A 17,725-nucleotide genomic window follows, 5' to 3' on the forward strand; every position below is an offset into this window, starting at 1 on the left:
TTTATATGTAGAAATGGGCCTCAATCCAGGCCTAAGTTCCTCCACTTCATTCCTCATACACTGAAATAGTCTGTGCTGAAAATACTTCCCATTGCAAAGAATGATTATGCAGCCCTCACACCCTTATCCACACCTGGCTTAATACTGTGGTGCTTCTCCTGCACATAGGCTAACTGCTTGTAGAAAGTTGCAACTTGAGCAACAGCCTTACAAACTGGGAGGCTGAATTTAGGGCTGGGGCAAGGTGCAGGGGACAAGAGAGTGACAGGAGGGACAAGGAGATGGGAAGGTTTTCTTTGTTTATGAATGAAGTTAGAGAGAACAGCAGGTTAGTAAGAACACGGTTATTTTCAGACGCAGATTTCTTAGTATGGAATGTTATTCAGCTCTTAAGATATTACATGCTACTGCTCTTAAATAAGAGAAAAAATCAGTCTGCATTGGCATGGGAAAAATTAGGAGCCTTTCTCCCTTCTGTCTCTGAGTGCTGAAATATTCAGTGCTCACACAGTGTAAGCTTTCCTACCTTGCTGTTTAAACTCACACTGGTGGGCTGCATTGGTCCCAAAGGGAAGCAATTGAATTAATTTCACTGAGGCAGACACACAGACAGTTCTCCAGGAGTGTGAATGACCTTTTCGGTATCCCCATCATCAATACTTTATTTCAACACATTTTTACCACAGCTGAAAGCCTGTATTCCCAGGAGGAATCAGCAATTTGAGTCAGCCACTGCTTTCATAAGTTAAGCTTTCTTTGTCAAGAACTAACTAAATGTCAGTGTTAGCTGGCCAGGTATTAGGACAAGAAGGTGCAAAGAAGTAGTTGTGATCCCTCTGATTATAATGTTGCCCTTTTGCCACTCGCAACACAGGTAATACTCTAGCTAGTCATTTATGGAAATATTCTAAATATCCCGAGTTTTATCTTCAACGTCAATATAACATTTGTCTCGTGGGTTGAAGGTAGTGGTTCGCCACATGCTACCTCAAGAGATATATGTGATACAAAGTGATGCTGTTAAGATGTGTGCAAACAAGCAACAATTAAGCAGCAATTTCTAAGAAACTAAAAGCCAATGAAAAAGAAATATGGGGATTGCTACATGTATGCAGAAGTGGCAGTTATTAAAATGTTTTGACCTTTTTTACAAAGCACCAGTAGCTTTTTATTAAACATACACAGAGGATAAGGAGTAATTAGAAATAAATCACAGATGCCAGGAAACTATCTTCATTGCTGATAACCCTAGTCACTAACAGTGGAACACTTTCAGTTTGATTGATTGCAGCTCCAAATTTTGGAATGCGTAGCAAATTGAGATACGGAGGAAGGTTAGATATTTTATTAGTCTTTCTACATCATTTTTATTGGATTGAAGCCTGTGACATTGTGTCTCAGGCAGAAAATAAAACCCGAAAAGGTATGAAGTGACAGCCTAAAATCCATTGCAGTATGGAAAGTTGAACTTCCAGTAGCAGAGCACAGTAGTGCAAAAGCAATTGGCTTCTCTGCTGTCAGGTGTTTCCACTGTGAGTGATTCCCCTACTGGGTTTAAAGACATAAGAAAATGGATTTCTTTCGTCAGTTCTTCAGTATCCCCTAGTTATATGTGATTAGATTGAGCTGTTGGTGGATGGTCTTTTAGATACTCGCTGTAATGGGGGAGCAACTTCCAGGCTATATTAGTCTCAGATTTCAAATCTCAGTTCTCCACTTCTCACCTTCAACTGTATGAGCTTCTTGCTGTATCCAGGACCAGTGTCCTCTGAAGCTTTCTGACTTGTGCAAGTGCTACAGCTTGCATAGCTGTAGAAGGAACAGTGCAGAACTGCACAGAAGATAAATTGGTCCTGTCTTGATTTTGTGGTGGAACAAAGAATTTAAACCTCATGGTGATTAGGAAATGTTCTTCAAGGGCTTGTCCATTTTGCTTTCTAAGAGGACTACTTCAAAATAGTGTTTTATATAGAGTGCATAATAGACTTGTCTTTGGCTCATCTTTTGTAAGTTTTAGTTGCTTTGAAGAAAGTTCCCTCTTTCAGTGGAGAAAATCTTTAAAAGTCAAGGAAGTGTGGACTCACATCTTTTCTTTCTTAATTGTCCTATATTGTCTGCCTCAAATCTGGATCTGTTTGTGTCCCCTGGACATGTGCTGATAGTACTTCAGAGAACATTTCTGTGATCACTGTTCGTCAGCTTCTTATTTCCTTCAGCAAATTTCCAGTTTTAAAAATTCAGGTGAAAGTATCTCTGTTAAAATCACAGAGGTGCAGGAGCATTTCCTTAAAAATTTTATTTTAACAGAATATCAAACCTGCACCTACCCTCTCTTCAGGAAGTGGTCCCATTAGGATATCATACTGAATATTCCTAGCTAGAGGTAGACTCCTTTGTAGCATAAGACTTTGTCAGTGCTTGATAATGAAATAATAGTTGCTGAATTGCTTGTTTTACACATATATTGACCTTGGCTACTGCAGCTTCTTTGGAACGACAGAGAATATTGAGTATTTTGACTAATGTACTTGAACACAGAAATTCATAATCCCATTTTATTGTACCTACAGGCAATGGATGACCTAGAGATTCCTTTGCTATTAGTTTTGCTTCACATTATACTCCTGGGTAGACCTGTGGCCTCTATAACAATTACCGAGAGTAATGATGGGAAATGCAGCTGTAGGGCTTCAAGCTCTTACCAGCACTTGCTGCTTTTCCCTTGCAAATAGAATTATGTTATGCATCTATTTCCAGAACAGTGGTGAAAGATCAGCTGCTTAGTCTTTGAGAACTGCATGGCTTTGGGAAGTCTTAAATTTTATATGTATGTAAATACAGCATTCAGCATGGTATATTAACCAGTACCTACCTCATTGCCCCCCCTCTAAAGTTTTTTCTTTATAGTTTCTTTAAACAGTCTTTTGGGTGCTCTGAAGGTTGTCTCTCATATACCATTTCATAGAATAGAGTTAGGCTAAGATAGTAGGTATTGTAGCCTCAAGCTTCATTACATTAAAAAGCTGAACCACCGAGGGTAAAATCCTAAAATAAGAATGTTCAGGCCCAGTTAATATTTGCTCTGCAGTTCTGTGTAAGGTCCTGATTCCTTTGAATTTGTACACTGCTATGTCTAAAAACTTCCAAAATCATCTGAATAGAGAGGCTGTATTGGTTTGTACCAGAATAGTGTAGATTGTACCTCATCAGTTATTGGACATTTTGCATACTTCCATGTCCGAAGAATAGCTCACCTAATTAATGCAGTCCATTAGGACTTACAGAAAGTATCTGGCAGGTACCAGCTGTTGTTGATACAGAGTATGAGATCAGTATACCTTATCTCTCAGCAGGTACCATATTCTTTAAATGAGACGGGTGCAAATGAAAGGATTGGAAAGCATCAATCCGGAATGCCCAGTTCAAACAGGACCTCTTTTGGTTGTGAGGGTTTACCTGTATGTGAACTCACAGTTTAGGATTTCTGTTCTGAAATGTCTTGCTATGTTTTCCTTCTGCTGTCCTGCTTCCAAAAGTAGAACCACTTCCTTCTCTGTGTGATAGAGCAGGCTGCCTGACAACACAGAAGGCTGGGGCTCTACTTGAACAATATTTTCCACAATCCAGGATAATGAGAGATGGAGGCATAATACAAGCCTCAGGATGCTCCCCAGCCTTAATGAATGAACAAAGACTGAAACGGTCACTTCACTGTCCATGTCTCTGAATCTGGAAGTCAGAGGAATTGCTGGCTGTCAGGATGTCTGAATTTATCTCACAGTACATCCTGTATTTTAAGTAGTACATGAAATTTACTGTAGCTGAAAAACTGCTGTCAGTTCGGAGTCCTACACTTAGAGCTTTCTACAGTGTTGCTAATGTTTAACAAAAGCTTTGTTACTGATAACACTTAAGGAGACAGGAAATAAAGAATCACTACTCTTTAGCAGGAAATCTTACTAGCACTCACAAAGCTCCATCGAAATCCTTTTGCCTTTATTCATGATCATAAAAGGTCAACAAATAAAGTGACTTTTCTTCAATCCATCCCAAACAGAGATACAGGCATTGAGGCTTCATTACTGAGTTTGGTAACCCAACTTAAACATCACCAAACAGAAGGCAGATATGGAGACACATTAGTATTTAAATATTCTGGAGTGTGGGCAGAGTACAAATTTGGCAGAGTTTCTCATCTTTTATAAAAAGACTAATAAAACAGAAACTCAACCACTACACTTTATAAGGCAGTAATTTGAACACATTTACTGTATCAGGAAATGTTTCTTGAAGCTGGTGTTACCGGCATCTGAAGTCTCAGCTCTTCATCTTCCACATCTGCTAAGCTCTCTGACAGCTGGGTGGCATGAAGTCATGAATAAATTATTCACAATTCACTTGCTCTTTGAAAAATGATTACATCAGCCAATAGATTTACTTAGGACAGATAACAGAAACCAAACTCTCTGCTTAGATGAGCTTGGGTTCCCTATCAAATGCTCTCCTTCCTTTTTTGCCTTAAGCAAAAAGTGCTCAGGTGTCCTGATGCTGTCACCTTGCTGAGCTAATGCTGCTCCTCAGAGCTAAGGTAACTGAGAAACTTCAGTTGCTTCAGAGCAAAGGAACTGTTCAACCTCCCAGCCCATCTCTTCCAACAGCATATTTCTCAGTGATACACATGTTCATATTCTCTGTACATAGATGACACTCTAACTGATACCAGAATGATTCTGGTAGGAAATCATGTCTGAGGGAGACCTTTTGGGGCTTTATGTGAATGTCCTGCTCTTAAGTCCTGATCATCAGAGGAGGGAAAGTTGCAAGTTTCCATCAACTGTATCAGCATGGGTCTCTGAGCTCCTTGTCACTTCCTAGCAAGGTGTACACAGTTTTGTTTTGTTTTGTTTTGTTTTTTTTCTAATTGTGCCTTGTTCATGTTCCTTGTGAGTTTCCGCATTTGTCATTATCAATATTATATTTGTGGTTTTTTGGACAAAATATTATTGAGCTTTTTTTTTTTTTTTTTTTAAAAAAAAACTATCCACAGTAGCTCCAAGATCTCTTTCCAGAATAGATCTAAAAGGCTGATTTGATTTTTGAATGGGTATTTCCCCATGCACCTTACAATTGAATCTCATCTGACTTATTATTGTTTACTCAGTCAATAGCACAAAATACTTCTATATTTCACTTTCAGTTTTTTGGTTTTAGTACTTTCATATCAACAGTCTTTTTCATCTCACTGTTCATCCATTCCCCCAGATGACTAAGTATATTGGGCAGTACACGTTCTGGCACAGATGCTTGGTGAACTTCCCTGAGACAACTCTCCATTGTGACAACCTGACCATTTGTTGTTGCCTTTTACTACTTACTAATTAACCCGCTATTAATCAGTGAGTCAATGACCTCTTTTATTCCATGGCACATAGTTCCTTTAAAAGCATGTATTATGCAAGGGAGCTCATGCAGTTTTTTAATAAAAGTATTACAGTATATGAAATGTAGCCCCCCTTTAAAGTATTTTTAATTAGTATAGTATACATTTACTCAGTCTATAATACAGTATTTTTAAAAAAATTTCTTTCTATATGAAAACATGTTATCCTTTTGGTCACTAGATTTAATTAATCTTTAAAGTTTTATCATTTTAATATAATTTCCTCTTGGAAACCAGGCACTACCACAGAGGTTTTTTGCAGCCTTTTAAATTCCTTTAATGGTATCAAACTTGCATAGATTGTGGTTAGTGTTGGTCACCAATACAGAGTAGTTGCTTAGTAGAGACATTTTGAATCAGAGCCTTCACACTGCTGAGGGCCAAGTCAAATGGTGCTTTGTCCCTTTGGGATTCTTTGACTATCTGTTCCAAGAAACAGTCGCTAAATCTGTTAAATACAGCTTTGGGTCACAAGCCTGTGGGGCAATAGAAATTCCTATTTTGATGAAGTTTTCTGCCTTTGAAGTATCTTAGATATTACAAATGGAGTTTAATCATTCCAGGTGATGTCACCATTTGTATGGCTTTAGTCCAGTATTTTTCCTGTGTAGGCGTGAAACTACTTGTGATACAATTAACTCCTAGCTTTCTGTAACATGTATCACTAGTTCTTCATCCATGGTACTCCTTTGTCATTGCAATGTTAAGTTGTACCAAGGGATGATGGTTAGAAAAGCAAAATCCTTAAAAGTGTGCCAGATCAAAGCTGCTGTAATTATTAGTGTAGATTAGATAAATAAGACTGGTCCTCAATTTAGCACTAGATAACTAGTTACATTTTGGTTCTGTTTTTTTTTCTGAGGCAAACCTACACGTCTTTTGAGACTTAATATTCTAATGTCATAACATTCAAGCTTCATGATTCCTAAGCAGTGTGTTGTAAATAGCCTAAAGTGAACGATTTGTTGTTTGTTTTGTTGTTTGTTTTAGTTTGGTTTGGTTTGTTTTTTTTTTTTTTTTTTTTAAACAAACAAACAAAAAAACAAACAATATGAGAGTGATAATAACATGCCTCTATGGTTGGATATACTGGAAATATGCAACCTGTAATCCTCTGCTCTCCCTTTTTCAGACACAGATGATGCTGGGGCCAGTGTACCCTCTACATATGGTTATAGAAATTGGAGAGCTGGTTATGGCTGTAAACAAAATGTCAGTAACATAATTCACCATCCATTAGAAATCCAAAGGAAAAAAAGCTGAACAAAGTTTTCCTTGGTATGGATGATTTGTGTGCAAGTTCTTTGCAGATAATACCTGAATTTGGATGTGAATGAATAATTCAGATGAGAATTTCATGCATGCAAAATTTGTCTTTCTCTTACTGCATTATAAACACATTGCTGTTTCTGATTAGGTTAGAATCAAAACATAAATAGCTCCTGCTTTGACCAAGAATATTTAAATTGCCCTATCCAGAACATCTATTTTCATGAATGAAACAATTGAAAGAACCAAGGCTGAGTTTTTTCATAAGTTCTCAGTTTTGGGTAAGCTTAGCTCAAAACCAGTCAGTGATGAAACCTCAATCATTTTCATTAACAGTGCACTGTCCATTACCATGTTGAAAAGCAAACCCAGAAGCCTTTTTCTTATGGGAATATTGTGTAATACACTTGTACATAAGTGCCAAATCCAGACTTAGTGTTTATAGGGTCACCATTTGTTGTTTAAAGGAAACTGCTCTTATTTACATCTCAGCTGAACTTTGTCCAAGTATCTCATTAAGTATGGCTGCTTTCAGTTAAGTGGCCAGGTTGTTGAGAAATTATATTATTCATTTATGATGCTAGCTGTGTGAAAGCTTTATACAAAATAGTGTTTTAAACAAATGAATACAAGTGTTGTAATTTACTAAAAATTTCTTCAATGATATAGAGAATCCTGCTGTTAATCTGAGTAGTTATCTTTAAGCAGGATTTGTGTTTGTTCTCTTTATTGCATAACTTAAAACCAGTTAGACTGAGTACATGGAGATCTTAATTTTAAATTGCCAGATTGTATTACTTTTGGTATGGATTTAAGAGAAAATAGAGGAAGGAGATAGCAGCTCTTATATCCCTCTGCTCTGCCCAGACCGGCATCCCTCAAACCATTCCTGTTCACTACTTGTCTAAAAACCTTCAAGGCTGGAGATTGGAGAGCCTCCCAAGGCTTGTCTGTTCCACTACTTCTGTATCCTTCCTGTTTGAGTGGCTTTCCCTGTCTGATGTGCCTGTGATGTTTCAGCTGTTCAGGTCCATGCAAACAGCCACACTGAATTAGGTTCATGATCCTAGTTGTCTTCTGCCCTATTACAACAGTGGCTGACTCCAGGTGCTTCAGAAGATAATGAGGTAGAAGATGTGGATCTGAGATGATTCACCTGTTCTGGACTGTCCGAAATATAAATAAAGGCACCATAGGCTCTAATGCATGAAATGTAATCTGTCTTTCAAAATCTGTTAGAATTGCAAATTAAATATTCTTGCTAGCTTTATACACTTTTGGCTATGCAATTTTTTTCCTCTCTTAACATCCTGTGGCAGTCAGTGTCATAGTTTGTTTATGCATTGTATGGAAAGTTATTTGCTATTATCAGGACTAAATTTGTTGTCTTTCATTTTCATTCACTGTCCTCTGTCTTGTGTGTTAGGCAATATGGAGAACAAAAGCTTTCAACATGTCTTCTCTGGAGTATTCATTATTTTCTGGCTATATCCCTTCTCGCTGATGTTCTTTTAGAGATGAACAATCCATTTTCAGTTCTTCCCAAATAACATTTTCCTCATCCTTCCCATAAACTCTAGTAATTTTGCAATACTTTTTTTTTGAGATAGTGCCACTGTTACTGTGCACAGTATTTGAAGGAAACCCACAATGCTGCTTATTTATACAATGGAATTCTAATAATTTCCCTGCTGTTTTTCATCCCAATTCATATTCATATTAGCAGCTTGTTTACTTTTTTTGATGGCAGCCACACTTAGAATTGAAGTGTTAATTGAGTTATTTTGCATTAAACTGAATGTGCTTGAGGTTGCATTTCCGTTATTGAACTCAAAGCTGAGTGTTTTATTAAGTTTTTATGCTCATGGTGAAAGATACATGCATGACCATATTGCTTGTTTTGTTTTGTGCTGCTCTGTCGGACAGTTAAATATCACAACACTCCTTTCTAATGAACTCTAATTAAGAGCTTGGGCCAGACTGTTGTGAACTTGTATTTAGAGTTGAACTCAGTGTATCGATATTTACAATTGCCACAGATCTAGTCTTTACTCTTCTAGTGTTTTCTATGGATTATCACATATAGCTGTTTACTTCATGCCCTTTCTAAGATTTTATCCCAGATAACTCTTCTCCATTTGGGCAGCTGAAAAAGCTAAATAAAGACTAATTAAGGAGAAGGCAGTATGTGCTGGTAGTTTGCCCTTGCAAAATAATTGTGTGTACCTTGGATGAAGTAGGCCTTTAAAGGTACTCTTGAATTCTTTGAGATATGATTGTTTTGAAGTCATTTACCTTTATTCAGTTGAGACATTTATTTTCTATGCTAGACACAAGGGCTATAGATGTCACTGCAACTTGAATAACTAAAATATTCTAGTTCGCACACCCTAATAAATGATGCAACTTAAAGCATGGTGTGCTTGCTTAAATGAGTTTACGGGTCAGATGTCGCCTTTCACATTAACTTCTCAGCAAGTGAACTCAAATGAGCACATTTGAGAGCCAGCAAACATTCTGAAAACAAGATTCTGCAGCTTTTCTTGTTTCACTGAACATGTCTCATGAATGGTTGCCACAAACTAATGCTGCTTAGGGAGCTGAGAATTATTTCTGTTCTTATGTTTCCTGTTATTTCTTCATTCTAACTACCTTATTTTATAGCATTCACTTAGAAACATGCATAGGAAAACTCAAAATACCATATTTTGAAACTTGGTGTGACTTGAAAAATATTTTTTGTGAACTTGTAAGTTATTTCTCCCTGTTCTGGTGAAGTTCAAATTAATTTTCAGCTGAAGGCTTTAATGGCCAAGAATCATTAATAATAAACTGCCACAAGAACATTTTTGTTAATTGAATGTGGTCTAAGAGCATTACATGACATGTTTTTGCAGACATTGATGAATGTGGAACTGGAAGGCATAGCTGTGCCAATGACACTGTTTGCTTTAACTTGGATGGTGGGTACGACTGTCGGTGTCCCCATGGCAAGAACTGCACAGGAGACTGTATCCATGAAAACAAAATCAAACACAATGGTCAGATTTGGGTGCTGGAGAATGACAGATGCTCTGTCTGCTCATGCCAGGTCAGTAGAAATAAAAGTAGCTGCTTCTGCAAGATGGTGGTGGAGATGAAGGAAACAGTGTTGTGATTCAAGTGAAATTCCTGTTTTAGCTGCCTTTTCAGGTGTGCGTGTGATGCTACAGCAAAAATGGAATTACATATTATATAGGGTTTTTGGAGAGAGCTTCTCTCTCCAACCTGCATGAGCAGAACTTCCATGGGAGGTTTATTATATGGTACTGGGAGAAGGATGATAGTACTGTTGTGTTAGCAGAGATGTCACCTGTGTTCTCCGGGTGGGAGTAGCAGCATTTTCATGCAAAGAAACTGTCTGTCTAGACACATATTGGAGTTGGTGACTGACGCCAGTGTCTCTAGCAGATGGCTATAAATAGAAATAGGTTCTGTATCTGCAGAGTAATTCAGCTTAACTTTCTCAAATGTTTGCTGTTGGAGGTTTGGTCCCGAGCTAAATGCTGATGGGAAATGAAAGCCCAGTACACTGCTGAGAAAGTCCTGAGCATTTTGGCAGCTGAAATGGAATCATCGTGAATTTGATTTCAGATTATCTTTCATTTTCCTTATGTGAATAATTACAGAAGAGAGGGATTGATCTGGAAGTTTAAAGGAAGACTCAACTAGTATCCATATGAGAATGACATAAACTTAGTGCAATTCATTAAAATTTGACCCTTGTGAAAGACACCCTTGGGTTTCATCAACTTAGGTGAGAGCTGTCCGAAGGTTGCTTGTATGAAGGATGTATATAGGACAACAGGGGAACTTTTTGGTAGTTACTGAGTGTGTATTGAGGTTTCTGCTTCTGTCTGGATTGCATTTTGACAAAGATACTGTATAGGGGAAAAACTTGTGAGCTGCTAGCAGCTTAGAATCATGCCAAAAAATCAAGTTTTGGTACAAGTACTGCTGGAGTTGGTCACATTTCTGCCATCGCTCTCTGCCTGTCTTCCAACAACAGAGTGGATATGTGATGTGTCGGCGAATGGTCTGTGACTGTGAAAATCCCACCGTTGACCTGTTTTGCTGTCCTGAATGTGACCCAAGACTCAGTAGTCAATGTTTACATCAGAGCGGGGAGCTTTCCTACAACAGCGGTGACTCCTGGATACAGAACTGTCAACAGTGTCGCTGTTTGGTAAGGCTCCCGACTACAGCGCCAGAGACAGGAGGGAACATGGATATGAGATATTCTGATCAGTGAATAGTTAATTTTCATGCATTAGCATCCATTTAATTTCCTTTGGCATATGTGTATAATCAAAATCTGGATTTCATGGATATTTGTCAGCATTGTCAAGTTCCAGACAAAAATGCATTTTGACACAATAGGCATATTAGAAATTATGTAATAATGAAGATAGTTTTATCAAAGAGTGGAGGTCATCTGGATATGGTGCCTACACAGCAACACTCGTGTTCATTCATTCAAAGACCAATGAAGCTGTATAAAGAAATTCTAAATATGTATCTATTATCATGGTTGATAATTTCAAAGATGCTGGTAGACTAAAATTTGTTTATTCATTCAGATATTCCAAGTAACAGAAAAAATAATAAGACTTAATGCATTTTCCAAAACAGTGAAATGAGATTTTTTTTAAAAAAAATCTGTTAAAGCTTGTGATATTTTTCCTAGGCATGTCTTTCAGAGTCTGAGAGTAGACTATTCTGCATAATGCTGCTCAGGACGTTTCCATGACAGAAAAAATCCCAATATAAAAACAACTAACTTTTATCACAGGTTATCTCCAAATGCAAAGCCAAGTCCATCTAGCAGCTTTCCCTTGTCAGAGTATCATGAATAACAGTCAGAAACCAATTTCTGTAGACACTGTGCTTTCAGTGTTACCACTGCTAAAATCCAGTGAAATAGATTCCCAGGTGCTTCATTAAATGTCTTAAAAGCAAATCAAAACAACCTGCAGCTTGGGTTCTCAATAGATGTCTCTTTTTTCAAGATGCTACTTCTGTAACTAAAGCCTAATTTCTTTCGGTTGTCAGGGATTTTTTGGGGTGATGACATATTTTCTACTCTTTGTACCGTCCATCACTACAAAAAATAAATTGAAATATCAAGATCAATGTCTGGTTTTAAGATCGCTTTCATTCTTGCCTCATGTGATTCAAAAAGACAAAAATTGACCCAGATGAGAATTTTGTGAAAGAGTAACTTCAGAATAATTTCTTCGACAAGAGGAGTAAATTTTCAGCTGTGGCAAATCTCTGGGAATTTTTTTGAGCTCTTTCTCTGGAGATGTTGAACTCACCATTCTCAAAGCCTTAGATACAGTTTTTTGAGAATAAACTTATTTTATAGGGTCAAATGCAATTCTCTTTGACCTCCTTAAATCCAGACTTTTCGGTCTGTGCTCAAATGAACTGAAGAAGTCGGAGGTCAGAGATGGACCTGTTCCAAAAGAAATATGTATTAATGACTTCTCTGAAGTCTTTTTTTTACCAATAGATCTGAAACTTTGGCCCTTGTACAGAGTTGAATGGAAGCCAACCCTGATTTCTAGTAACTGACGTGAATAATTAGACATCTTTAGATTTGTGTACAGGCCTACAGTAACTTCCTTGAAGAATATTCTGGCCCAACATATGTCTCTCTTTTGACCTTTTCATACCCTGACTGTACTGAACTCATAATGCAAAAAGTGTGGTTAGGTTTGGAAGTCCAAGTATTATGATCATAACATCTTAAATGGATGGTAAACGGGTGGCGGTCCTCTCACTGAAAACCTTGCTGGTATTCCCTGCTGCATTGAGCTGCTGGTAGCTTGATACCCTTAGTCCAGCCAATGCATTTGTAACTGTGGCAGAGATTAAACTTTAGCCCATCCAGAGCTGAATCTGGGGGTTTTCTATGGCAAGCCAACAGTTCAAATAGAAGTAAAACCTAGGTGAAACCAGAGATTTCGAAGCACTTTTGCAGTACAGCCTTTTTATGGCTTCTGTCACTTGCAGAAGTAGGACTTCACAAGGACATGTCCATATTCTGTATTGCTTGACGTTTATGGAGAATTTTCAGCTGCAGCTTGATGCAGAGTGTGTTAAAATAAGTTAAATCAAATACACTTCCTGAATAGCATGCAGAAAAAAAGCACGCAGCTTGCTGTGTCTCCCACAGGGAGTGAATATCAGTGAATTCTCTGTACTGACGTCTGAATAGGACCAGATGGATAAAACTAGCCAGCTAAGAAACATACTGCTGAGTCAGAGGAATGGGTAATGAAAGAAAATAAGTGCTAATAATCTTTTCTTGTTCTCGTCCTATTTATAAACAGCAAGGTGAAGTTGACTGCTGGCCCTTGCCATGCCCAGAGGTGGATTGTGAGTTCAGTGTCCTCCCCGAGAATGAGTGCTGCCCGCGCTGTGTCACTGACCCCTGCCAAGCAGACACCATTCGCAATGACATCACTAAAACCTGTCTGGATGAAACCAATGTTGTTCGCTTCACTGGATCTTCTTGGATTAAGCACGGCACAGAGTGTACCCTCTGCCAGTGCAAGGTAAAGGGCATAAGAATTAAGCTGACATGCTTCTTTCCCAGCTTGTTCTGCGGCATATAAATATTAATGCACTGAGTCTGGTTAGTGGATAGTTGGTGTCTACACTTGTTTTAAAGAAGCGGAGATAACAGTAAAAGTGTTCAGCTTAATTAACTTTATTCATGCGTGTGCTGGAAGGATGGTTTAATGTGCTAGCAGGTCAGAAGCAGGACAACAGCCCGTGCTGCAGTGTGCTGTGGCCACAGTAGTGGGCTTCACTTTTCCACCAGAATAGCTTAATTTAAGTTTGATCACAGTTTTTTCTATATAGCCCCATGCTATCTTGGAAACATACACAGTAATGAATAGGCACGTAAGACTAGACGTCACTCAAGAAATTTGATCTGTATGATACTATAGCGTTATCAGAACTGATTGAATTGCTTTGTGACAATAATAATTGTTTTGAGAATTAAAGGACTAGTTACATGGTTACATAGCTTTCTTGCTTTAAAATTAATAGTAGAATCAACACAGTGTTTAGAACACTTAATACTTTTTGTAGTCAAAGGAATTCATTGTCTGAGGAGGAAAATTAATGGCTATGGGCTTATGTGAATTCTGGCATCTCTTTTTAAAGACGCAAAAGAAATGGAGGTTAAAATAAGTTTTTCCATTCAAAATAAGCCTGTAGAGTGAATTATATTTTTCATCATCCAGTACTGAAGAATGACAAAGTTTCCACAGTAGCCAAGGAGAGAGAGACAGCAGGATTCATCCAGAGAACCTTAAGTATTACTGAAATTCACAGCTGATTTTGGTCTTTATCCTATGTCCTTCTCAAGGAAGATACTTCCCAAACTCTAGTACATGGGACAATATACCTACTTTGAAAAGGTGCTCATAGAAAACAGTCTAACTTCAACACCTTCTGGGAGAGATGTGGAGTAACGGATCATGTACCAGAAGCTGTCAGGCTCCACCTTCTTCCTCCACTTTGCCTGACAATATTGTGTGCAGCAGCAATTGCTGCTGTCAAGGCATAGTCCTTTTACAAGGGAAGTGGTATGTGCCAAGTAAACATAAGCATTTGTTTTGATGTCAGAACAGGTTGGTGATTAGAAGAAAACAGTGTGACCTGAGAGAGTGGATAATGGTTAGAAAGCCAGCTGCTGCCCAGAGGATGTTGAAACAAGCTTACATGCAGAAACCCGTACTTTCGGGGTCCATAGCTGCTGGCATACACCAATTCCAATGCTAGAAGTTACTTGTTGCTTGGGCAAGTTGCTGAGGTTTATGTGCCTCAGCTTCCCCATAACCAACAAATAGTTATGTGTGATTCTTCTCTAAAGCACTTTTGAGATTCAGTGGTGGGAAATATGTTCTCATTGGTGTGCTGCTAATCAATGGCAATGCAGAGGCCATGCATCAGTTCTGCTGATGGCCACCAGTGTGCTGCTCCCATCTGCCCTTTTCTCTTAAGCAAAGACTGAACCTTAAGCATCGACTAATTTGTATTCAGTATAAACACACACAGACTAACAAAATCCACTGCTACATTGTGAACATACGTAAGATTAAAACAGATACTCTGCCAAACCCCATAGATTTAATATGGCTCAGGTGTGAATCTGCATAACAGTGAATATGTACCACTTTGTCCCTCAGCAAGCCGAATGTTATTCAATTCTCTTTACAGAGCAGTTACCTTTTTGAAATACACTTTGTGCTCATATTGGCAGCATTTTAATATTGTTCTGCATGCAAACAGCCTGCTCCCTCCCAATCAGGTTAATACACTGCCCAATTTGTATAGGTCTCAATCTCATTCGTCCTGTATCACCCCACTCTTTTCTTGCAGAGCATCACATGGAAGGTCAAAGCACCAGTCTAAGCCTCTCTAAGCAAGCTATAGAAAAATAGGTTTACACAAATCCTTTAAGACTTCAGAAATCTGGGCATCATCTAAAGCTGACTTAGCCACAAAACCATTTCACATCACAAGTAAGGAAGGTGGACAGTAGGATTGTCTAACCTCCTGTAACTGAAGGACTGAAAGAAAATGTGTGAATGATTCAGACCTTGGTCTTTAATCAGTCCTGGCAGTTTAGCCAACCGAATATATTTGGAGTAATTTATAAATAACACACACCTTTTATTTGCATTGTAAGAATCAAACTTAAGAAGCAGTACAGATGTAGGAAAAAATTTCTCTAGTACTTTAATGATGTCCATAGGCAATCTGTTCCTTAATTGCTAATATTCTCGGAAGAATGTCTGGACTATCAGGAGATACTTTATGGATTAATGTTTGCTGGTGTTACAGCCAGGTTGTATTAACTTGAAGCATTCAGGGCTAAATAAAACCCAGAGCCCCTTCTGCCTGATCTAAATAAAACTCCCAAGTGCCCTGTCTTGTTCAACAGCTTTGTGGACTTGAGCAGATGCCTGATACCTTTATGTTGGGAGCATTTCTTCCACAGATCCCAGCTTCTTTCAGTTTGACTATTGTAGCTCTGGGATACAGATCACAGCAAATGAAGCAATTAAAGGAATCATAATAGCCCTTTCCCTTGGGCAAAGGAAGGGCATGACAATGTCACGAATCCGATCAAAATCTGTACGTCTTGTATACATTCAAATCTGATGGGTGTTTGCAAGTGGCTGAGCCTGTTAAATTTACTTTGTTTGTACAAAATGCTAATTGTTTCAATTCTTCTTTCTGTTTTTCCTTCCTTTAGAATGGCCACATCTGTTGCTCAGTGGACCCACAGTGCCTTCAGGAACTGTGACACCAACAACCATTTCTCACAAGCAGTTTCTGGTTAAAGAATTTTCCTTCACAAAGAAGACCTTTAGACCAAAAATTGTTAAAAATTAAAACTAAAATTAGATTGGTTTTGTCCATCTGAAGTGCAGATATATGATGAACTTAGTTAACTGAATCAGAAAGAAGTTTATGGGACTCAAGACAAGCTCAGATGTGTGAACCTTTGTATGAGGTTAGGCCCAAATCTTCTGGCTATTTGTCTGTCTGACATCATTATGCAGAATATTTAGGTTAGTGTAAAGTGACACATTGTAATGCTGTACATAACGGTGTCAAGATCCAAAATCAACTAGGAGGTCTTACAGGGTCTTCCAAAGCTTTGAGAGTCCAACACTTGACCAGATGAAGAGATTTTACCTAATCATATTTGGAACTGTGAAAATGTGTTTGATTGCTCACTGCAGAATTTAGCAGATGTTTGACTAAAAGGATGAAGCCTTCAGGAATAAAGAACCTAGCAGCTAAGATGTGATATGTACAGTATGTGCGCTGAAAAAAAAAAAAAAACGATAGAAGTTATTGTAAAAAAAAAAAAAAAAAAAAAAAAAAACAAAGAAAAAAGAAAACTGTGATGCACAGGCATGGCTTCTTAATGTTTTCTGATGGGAAAAGTCATCAATATTTCCTTGTTTTACTGCACTTACTATTATTTCTTGATTGAATTTGTTCAGTATAAGCTCGTTATTGTGCAAATTTAAATAAATATTTCTCTTACCTTAAGTTTCTGTTTGTGCCATCTTTCCTTTTCAAGGGTGTTATTTTCATGAGTGGTGCTGGTTTTTCTCCTTCTCCAGCATGCCAAGCAGCTGGACAATACAGGTAGAGTATTGCCTATGTAGCTCCTCTACCGTACGGGAGCTTCTACCCAGCACAGCCTTGTGCCGATCATGTCTTGTATTTGTTATTCTTCTGGGAACATATAAATAACTTCATACATCTGAGTCATTATGGTGGATTGAACAGAAAACTCATGTGCTGAAAGATCAGACCCTACGTGCCAGTGGGATGCTGTCACCCAGAGTGGGTACAGACCATTTGTACGTGACTTGCATCTGTTCAGATTTAGAGGGGATCTTCTCCAGATTCCTCCTCTCTCCAGCTGCCCTGAGTTGGTTTGTCTTTCTGTAAGCTCCACAGCTGGTTTTGTTGTTTGTGTAAAGTATCTTAATGCATGGGGATCACTTCAATATGCAAACCCTATTTTCACTACTATACTGTTGGGACAATAAATAAAAGAGGCTATGTGACCAAAGCTATATTATTCTTGAAGAGAACTAAAGAATAAAGCAGTGCTTACAGATTATGGGCTGAAAAGCCTGAATTTGTAAGGAATGCATCATGAGCAGTGGAGGCAAAACAGGAGAGGAGGAAACTGCTCAAGATGACAGCATCCCTTAAATACTGCTTTAGTGGTCATATTCTTTTCAAAGTGCCTTGATGCTCTTCAGCATCTCTTTTACCAGTTCAGTAGATTGTCATGCAACCTGGACAGGCAAAACTTCCATTAATACTGCCCCTGTGTATTATTAAATTACAAGGGAAGTCCATGCATATGTTTTTTTACAAAACAGAATTATTTTCCTGCAAACAGATGCTGTTTCATGT

The 17,725-nt window shown here is 38.2% G+C and overlaps 1 protein-coding gene across 1 annotated transcript in view; it reads left to right on the forward strand.

Annotated features, from left to right (window-relative positions):
* NELL2 (neural EGFL like 2) overlaps nucleotides 1-16,840 on the forward strand; it is a 154,998-nt gene extending 138,158 nt beyond the window's left edge. Inside the window, exons 17-20 of the mRNA XM_042792589.1 lie at nucleotides 9,607-9,800; nucleotides 10,758-10,934; nucleotides 13,087-13,311; nucleotides 16,032-16,840. Coding sequence (XP_042648523.1) covers nucleotides 9,607-9,800; nucleotides 10,758-10,934; nucleotides 13,087-13,311; nucleotides 16,032-16,082 — 647 coding nt within the window. The 3' untranslated portion in view covers nucleotides 16,083-16,840. The remainder of the gene's footprint in view (nucleotides 1-9,606; nucleotides 9,801-10,757; nucleotides 10,935-13,086; nucleotides 13,312-16,031) is intronic.
* Nucleotides 16,841-17,725: the final 885 nt, after the last annotated feature.

Source organism: Tyto alba, unplaced genomic scaffold, assembly GCF_018691265.1.
Source record: "Tyto alba isolate M040663 unplaced genomic scaffold, T.alba_DEE_v4.0 Super-Scaffold_2, whole genome shotgun sequence".
In the NCBI taxonomy this organism is placed as follows: Eukaryota; Metazoa; Chordata; class Aves; order Strigiformes; family Tytonidae; genus Tyto; species Tyto alba.